Raw genomic sequence first — 8,911 nt, forward strand, 5'->3', positions numbered from 1 at the left:
AGAGAGAGAGAGAGAGAGAGAGAGAGAGAGAGAGAGAGAGAGAGAGAGAGAGAGACTCCAGCGAGTATCAAAGGCAGGGTTTGAACCTGGTCATACAATTCAGGTATGTGCAGGGAGAAAGGTAAGCTATGCTGCTCTAACCAACAGGAAACTTCAGTTTTTAACAGAACAAAAGGCTGAGTGTTTCTCATGCAGAAAGAGTGATGGGATTAGCTATCCTTGAGAGGTGCACTCTTCCATGTGGGAGCTCATAATTCCAGGCTCTTTCTACCTTCTATCAACCCAGTATCAGCAATTGCTTTAGTCACCATGGTAGAAGACGAAAACAAAGATACTCACACACTGACATTTAAAGTCTAAAACTGGAGCAGAAATGTCTCAAAGCTGAGCCTTGTGTCAAGATGCTGGGGAACTTGATGCTGTCCCTGCCCAGATGAGAGAAGAGCCAGGTGCATTGGGGGCCGCCCTGAAGTCACCATGGTCTGAAGTCTAGCCCCAGTTCTGACACTGACTTTCAACAGGCTCCCTTGCCTCCATTTTTAACGCGTGAATATGACAGTATTTGTTTACTCAATGGATGTTTATTGTCTGGGCCAAATACTGTATGACCATAGAAATAAAATGGAAAATTTGAGGAAATCTCTATCTTTAGATATTTGCTGTAGTCTCAGGCTCCTGGTGAGGATGATGTGTACTTTGTCATACACAGTCTTAATTTAATGAATCTTAGTGACAGACTTCAGTTCTAAAATTCCAAGTTTCTATCTTAAAATACTACAGTCACATTTTAGGTTCTCTAGTATTTGCTCAGAGGTGTCTTCTCTGGAGAATGGGCTTCTCCTGAGAGCCTGAATTCTCTAGATTGAAGTCAAAGTTCAGAAGCAGAGAAACAAATGCTATCACTTCCATATCACCGTGTGTGTGTGTGTGTGTGTGTGTGTGTGTGTGCATGTATATACATGTGTGTACTGTGTACATATGGTATATGTGTAAATAAAGAAGTTACTGAACAATTCTCAGCTATTTTGAATTTAATATGAAGAACTCATCATAAAACATGGTAGCAAGTATGATTGAAAAATTTTGGAACAGACTTCTTTGCCACACTGTGTACATTCCAGATACCAACATTTTTCTACTCTCATGAATAAACCAAATTACGAAACTTAGAACATTTTCAAATATTGGCTTTACAGTTAGTTACCTTTCCCCTAGAGGAATATTTATTGGCATGAAGTAGGAATATGAATTACAGTAATAACAACAAAACTAGTTGCCAAGTTATTTATTTAATCTCTTAGATCTCGAAGTTGGTGCCAAGTTTTAATTTTCTTCTTGTCTCCAGCTGAAATAGCTAATGATTAAAAAAATTTATAAGATTTTTATGCATTGTCTTTAAGCATAATGTAACAGTTGAAAAATTGAGTAAAATATGCAAAGAATTCCATTCACTTCCTGTGGATGTGATTGCAGGATTTCCTTTTTTCTTTCAATATCAAGTGTCAAATTCTTAAACCAAAGCCAAAGACTGATGAAACGGAAGTTGAATAATTCTCTGTTGTCTATAGACTCATGAATAAGAATTCTGAAGAGATACATATCTCATCCTGTTCTTATTCTTCACATAAGAGGCACTTTCACAATGCAACAGGCTTTGTTTAGCTTACCACTTGCTTGTACTTCCTTATTGTGCACATATGGTGTGTGTGTGTGTGTGTGTGTGTGCACATGCTAGTGCACACATAAGCAGAGGACCGAGGAGGACATTGATGCCTTCCTCTCTTGCTTTTTGTCTCATTCCCCTGTGACTGGCTCCCTCATTCAACCAAAAAACTCACTGTTCCACTAGACTGGGCTGGCCTCCAAGTTCTTAGGCACTGCTTCCTGTCCCTGCCCAGTCAGGTCACAGTGCTGGAGTTACAGGCACTTGTAGCCACATCTTTTAAAAGAGATGTGTGCTTAGGATTTGAACCTAGGCCTCCTTGCAGCACGAGAGTCCTACCCTAACAAGACATCTAAACGCTCGCTTGCACTTTGAGTTTATTTACTATTGACATGCTTATTTTCTTTTCTCAAAAGCAAAACGGGTGGAGGGAGAGAAGGATAAATGTTGGTCAGGTGGTACCAAGTTCGAGCTAGACAGGAGCAGACATAGGGTTCTGTTGTGCAGTCCAGTGACTATAAATAGTGACAATGTATATATATACTTCAAAGAGCTATACTAACAAGGTTTAAATTTTTTTCACAAAGAAATATTAAATGTTTGAGATTGAAATATTTACCTGATTTGAATATTATACAAGATATATATGTATTTAAACATCCCATAATATTCCACAAAGGGCACAATTTTTATGAGAACAATCAGTTAAATAGGGTCAGAGACCATGATCAAATATATCAGAACCTCTGGATTTCCCACTTGGCATACAGATACGGCTTATTTCAGAAAGCTGGCAATGTTCAGAGAAGCTTTCTGTAGCCATTCATAGTGCTACCTGCATTGTGTCTTGCGTGGCCCAGTCTACTCCAAAATCCATATCTCCAGTCAGACTTTTCTTTGTGAGGACCACACTAAAATTTTAACCTCCAAAATACACAAACATGGACTCTTCCTACTCAATTTCCTAGTAGCAACAAAGTTCCTGAAGCTGAGACATTTTCAGAATTTGTCTCTTATAGCCTCATTAGCCAGCCTATCTATGACCAAGCAAGGCAGCAGAGAATGTGTTATATGGCAAGAGCTTGGTCTCTGCTTCCAATACACCCTGAACTCTGCCTCCTCTGTCCAAGGCAGAAGGCAGAGAAGAATTTTGTAAAAACATATAGAATATCAATAAGCGACATATATATCACTTATTTACATACACTTCCTATCACCTCTACAGAGTCCTTGATGGCATTTGTAAGGGTTTTGCCCCATGACTTAATACTTTAATGCCCCACTTCTTCATTCTATCACATATCACATTAGATAGGGTAAATGACATTCGGAGAATTGAAAAGCATCATACTACCTTCAAACACAGCCCCATCATTAACCCCAAGGTCGTTCCAGCCTTTCAAGGCTGATTTCTGTCTCTGATCAGGTTTTCAGTAATCATTCCCTGATCCACACAGCCCATGGTTTTTCTCACAGGAAACTTTGAGCTCACCAGAGTTGCTGTACCATACTTTTCCTGTATCCAGGGGCCAGGTCTATTTGACATTTTTTTTTATCTTTTTCTGCTGCAGCTGCCTGCTGAGGAGGTCTCGGGCTACCGTGAGTGGCAGGGGTTGTCGGGTAAGGGGCAGGATGCTACTGCTTCTTGGGCCTCAGATTATACTTTTTCTGCCCCTATAGAGTCTTGTCACCCTAACCACAGGTCTCTGCTACTCAACTCATCTTCACTTTCTTGCTTAGTGGTGATTGCTGAAGACAGAAAGAGGGACTGTGAAGGGAAGAAGGGAAAAGCATCAAAGCCGGGAGCCAGGCTTCCTGATGCTCTGTTAAAACTCTTGAGTTTTCTAGAAAATAAAACATTACTTACTTATTTAATGTGCATGTTAGTTCCTGTATATAGGTATGCCTGTGTACCATTTTTGAGTCTGATGCCCAAAAAGGCCAGAAGAGGGAATCGGATCCTCTAGGAATGGAGTTAGAATTATGAGCTGCCATATAGGTGCTGGGAGTTAACTCGAGTCCTCTAGAAGAGCAGCTAGTGTTCTTAACCTCCGAGCCATCTCGCCAGCCCCTGTGTGAGATGTATTTACTCCATTATCATGATTGTGGCATTATGTAGTCTGAGAGAACTATATTTCATCAGTTTGTGTGCCTAAAGGATAGTTGCCTTGTCTACCATTGCCACTCTATGTTGACTTCAGTATGGTACCACAGATAAGTTATCTACTACTATTTCTGCTACTATGGCTACTACTACTACTATTACTACTACTACCACCACCACCACCACCACCACTACTACTGTTGACACAAGGTTTCACTATGTTTCCCAGCTTGGCTTTGAACTTGGAATCCTTCTGCTCTAAGGTTCCTGAGGCTAGGATTACAGGTATGCAGAGAAGACCAAATTCCAAAAGTAATTACTTACTAAGTATTTTCTGATAATATATGAAGAGAGAAAAAGAAACTTGAACTGTTAAGACAAAATGCAAATCTCTTAAAAGCAATATTAAATCTTGGTTTAAAAGAATATGTGTGAGAAGAAAAGCATTTACCTTCTGCTGTGGAAATGTGGACTCTGTCATGGCGACCTCAAAGCTGTGGGTTCCTTTGTCCTGCGTCTTCTCCCATAGGGCTTTGAGGAACTGCACAGACCCACTCTGAATGGACAGAGGCTCAGGAAACAGGCTCTGAATGGGCGTATGGATGGAGACACCACATTACCTCTCAGCCCAGTGATATAATCTAATGAACTCCAAGATACTACATGGGCCTGCTTTGAATATTCACATGATGTAAACTTCAAGTGATACAACAGAAATCTATACTGAAGAACAAACATATGATTTGGCTCACACTTCTAAGTTTCTAAGAGAAATTTTAAGTAAAAGTTTATATTCTTGCCTAGATAAACATACAATCTGTTAATGATTTCCCAACAACATTACTTAGTTGGAAAGGGGTAAATATAAATATTCATATTGACTTTATCAAGGATCTGAGAACGAGGGCATACAATGAAGACCAGGGTTCAAAAGAGTCTATTTATATACAGAGTGAATTATGAAAAATAGAGATCAAAGAGTTCATTATCTATGTAATGTGAACATTCTGAGTGAGTATGGGACAATATTCTTCATCCTAAAATGTGAAATGGGTGACTATTCTTACAGCTTTAACTTCTTTTCATTGTCAGTGAGAGATTACATTTAGATAGAATTCATCACAACCAATGAGAGTCAGCTTTTTAATGGGCATGCTAAACTTGCTTACTATTTACTAGTCTGTGATGTGGCTGGTAACCCCTGATATGTTAGAATGTTGAATGTACAGATAAGAGAAGCCAAATCAATTTAAGAGAAGAATTTTGTAAAAACATATAGAATATCAATGAGTGACATAAATATTGTTTATTTACATACAATATCACACATATTATTCTTTATAATGAAGTAGGATACAATAATGAGATTGGCTTATAAATCATTTTTCATGACAATGACTGAGGCTTTCTAGACAGTCTGTATGCACAGGCTTCTACTCAGTGAGTGCAAAATGCTAAATATTTTTCTAGGAAAATCTTATGATTGTCATAAAATGAGTGAGTGGCCACTTGTGCTAATTGGGAAAAGTAGAGAATAATGAACCTCAAGTTAGTGACTGACAGATTTTAAAAGTTTATGGAACAGTGACAGCTGTCATTAAATTTGTGCACATACTCTTGAATTTTCTAATTATTATCAGAGTCCTACAGTACATGACATTTTGTTTCAAGAAGAGCAGGACTTGATTTAATGAATCACTAATCCAAAAAGGAGCGTTTCTCTGAGTCTGTGAACTCCATGTGGGAAGCTGAAGTGGCAGTGAGCGTTGGCCAAGCACACAAGACCAGTGATGGGTTTGTAATTATCAAATAAATGAAAGTTTGTTATGGCTTTGTCCCCAAGCCAGGATGTACCCAGACTGCATAATATCATAGGTGTGGACAAAGAGAGAAAGCGTTACAGTAAGATAAACTAAAAGAAAACTTTACAAAGAGACAGTTCCTGGTGATTTTCCTTTGAAAAGGAGGAAAAAGAATCGCACAGATTGAAAGCGTGAAAAAAAAAAAAGTTTTCTCGGTGTGCTTTCAGAAAGTCAAGCACAAAGCCAAAGATGGAGCCAAATACAAAATCACTTGAAAAGAATGAGTGGAAAATGATTATTACTATTCTAAGGAAAAAAGAATGTTATTTTTATGTTTATATGCAATTTGGCTCACACCAAAGTTTGAGCTGTTCCTTGCAAGATGTTATTAAGTGTTCTTAAGAAAGCATACTGCTGTAAAAATCGGCAGATTCTACAGCCTTTCTTAATTACTGTAGTTATATTTTATGATTATGAAGCAGTCAGCACTACATTTCATTGTTTCCCCCAATAAGCCTGAGTTCATAAAAAAAATAGAGTACTCAGCTGTTGACTTTAAAATTCTATTTAATTGGGATTTTTCTTTGCTTAGATATTTTGTTTGAAAATTTCATGTAAGCATATGAAGCATTCTGATCAAGTCCACCTCTCTCTTCCTCCTCTGTGCTTCCTCTTTCATTCTCCCACTGCGATTCCTTCCCAGTTTCATGAGTCCTTTCTTCACTTTTCAAGCCTAGTGACTCTGCTACGTGCCACCAGTGCATACATGGGCATTTCACCATCTTTTGGAGCAGGGCTAGCCTCTCGGGAGATGAAGGGATGAAGCTTCCAGCCTGGTACCAGCTTGATTCCTCTATATTCTTTGATTCAAGTATGTGGTGTCTTCAGCAAAAGAGCCAACAAAGAGCTCTAGAGGGTAAACACAAGCAACGACGATAGCTCATAGTGTTTAGAGGTCTTTGAGAGCTTACCGGCCAACAGTTTGAAAAGAGGAACCTTTAATTGGGCACGAGGCTATTTGTTCCATAGCCTATGATGTCTACTAAAGGCACTGTCCACCTGTAATTTTAAGTATTTTATTAAATTAAAAATTTTATGTTATTAGTATATGTGTGTGTTTATGGGCATGTGCATGGTATGTTATACAGATGTGTATGTCAGAGACAAGTTACAGGTGTTGGTCCTCTCCTTCCATGCAGATCCAATGAATTAAACTCCAGTCACCAGAGCCACCCCACCGTCCCTGGTGACTTTTGTAGGTGCTATTACAGAATTTATTTTATTACCCAAAGCAATTTTATGGTTCTATTACTTGGCCTACTTTTCAAACCTATTATAACACTCACATCCTGCACTTTCTACTTCTGCCTACTCTTTTCTTACCTACAAATATTTCTCAGTTTGTTTTCAAAACACAGGCAACAGCAAAAAGATTACTTGTATTGGAGATCTAATAATATGAGTTCTGCCCTACAGTTTCCTAAGTCAATAAAAATGGAGTTTAAGATCTCTTCAATACTGACATTTCATAATCTACATTTATATTTTAAGTGCGAATTTAGTGCTTTTAATAAGCATTTCTTAGTAAGAGACTCTTTTCATGTTGACAGTTTGCCATAAAATTCCCCATCATTAAGTTGAAAGTTTTCCTTTGTATGATTTTCTTCCATGTACATATATTCACTAGACAAAAGTGGATTTCAGACTTTTAGCAATGTCAATGTTTACACTGAAGTTAATTGGATTTTAGAATAAGATAGATAAAGGCTAACTCTACAGATGGTAGGCATCCTCCCACATAAGCTGCCTTTACTAATGCTTAACACAAAGTAGTTTCTCTTTTCTTTATTTGTTTCTTTCTTTTTTCTTTTGCTTTTTTACTTCAGTGCTGGGAATTGAACCTAGCACTCCCAAGATGCAGGCAAATGCTCTACTGTGGTGCTCAGCCCTTCTTCCCCCCCCCCCCATAATACCACTTTTGGCCAAAGGATTAATAATTCAACAAAAGTGATCATAACCTCACACCATAGCCACTCATCCAGGAACCCGATGAGCATCAATTGTACACACCTGTTGGGAGAGAAACATGATCTGGATCCACGGCTGGGGTGCTTGGCTGACAAGGGTGAAACTGGACTTGCTGTATAGGCAGTAATGACCCTTTAAAGAACAGGTAAAGAACAGCTTTGCCACGCAGCTTCTCATAGTATCTAGAAATAACACAGTGTTGAACGTGAGTTCTACTTCATGATCCAACACACAAGATAATGGTTATGCAAAAACACATATCAGTTCCTTTAGGACCCATTCTTGATTTTTCTCAAGAAATGAGCTAATGACTCCAAACAACTCTGTATTTGGGAGTGAATGCATTTCATGAAAGGTACGTATTTTAAAGATATGTAAATGTAAATATGTTTGAATGACTATTGTTTAGACAGGTTGTATTATTTCAACTTTTATCTTGTCTTAAGCAACATGCAGTGATGAAAAAATCCAGCAACTCCTAGGGAAACAAGACATCCAGTTGATACAAAGGTCTTGTAAATCAACTTGGATTAAATTTACCCTACTTACATGGGGACTCTGTTTTACACGGGAACCAGAGGGTCTCAGATCACTTAAGATGATCGAAACGCTAGAAGAGGAGCGCCTTACCCAGGAGCATGCGCACTGGCTGCAAAAACAAGTCCGCTCTGGGCTCTGTTAATGCTCCAGCAAATTCGGTCTACTTCATTATTCTCATTTTTTTCAGAGCCTATCAAGATTGGAAGCTTTTTCTATATTATTAAATTTCAGTTGTTGCTTTTTTCCTTTGTAATTTACCCCTGATGGATTATGGAATATTAAATGGTGGGCATGGAATAATTGAATGAAATGGAATGAATGAGTGAATGATTAATTAATATTGGACTCTAGTTTGAGAGTAGCTTAGAGGCCATGATGCTGCTACTAAGAAGCTTATATTCAAATGAGAGATACATTTGTAAACAATGGTCACAACTTGTTTTAAGTTCTAGAAAAAGCAGACTAGAGCTCTGGTTGTTGAGAGAAATGAGTAAGGCCAAGAAAGGAGGGAAGCGTGAACCTCATAGAGCTTATCACAGCTTGCACCACCGCTGGAAGACAAGGAGATGATGGTATATTTGGGAAATTGGGTTCCATTCCCGTCCTAATGGAAGACACCTGTGCACTGGCATGGAATACCTCTGCTCATGGAGAGTAGCCTTTCACAGCACAGGGAGTCTATGCTGAGAGGGAGCTGCTACAATCCATACTGTGAGGGAGCTACAATCCATACTGTGAGGGAGCTACAATCCATACTGTGAGGGAGCTACAATC

The 8,911-nt window shown here is 38.7% G+C and overlaps 1 protein-coding gene across 3 annotated transcripts in view; it reads right to left on the reverse strand.

The window, feature by feature from the left end:
• The window catches only part of Veph1 (ventricular zone expressed PH domain containing 1), a 209,571-nt gene that overhangs the window by 53,256 nt on the left and 147,404 nt on the right, over positions 1-8,911 (reverse strand). For all 3 annotated transcript variants that reach the window (XM_021195529.2, XM_029537562.1, XM_029537563.1), the window contains exons 10-11: positions 7,640-7,779; positions 4,219-4,353 (exon numbers count right to left, since the gene is read on the reverse strand). In XM_021195529.2, coding sequence (XP_021051188.1) covers positions 4,219-4,353; positions 7,640-7,779 — 275 coding nt within the window. The remainder of the gene's footprint in view (positions 1-4,218; positions 4,354-7,639; positions 7,780-8,911) is intronic.

The sequence above is a fragment of the Mus pahari genome, chromosome 4 (assembly GCF_900095145.1).
Source record: "Mus pahari chromosome 4, PAHARI_EIJ_v1.1, whole genome shotgun sequence".
Taxonomy (NCBI): domain Eukaryota; kingdom Metazoa; phylum Chordata; class Mammalia; order Rodentia; family Muridae; genus Mus; species Mus pahari.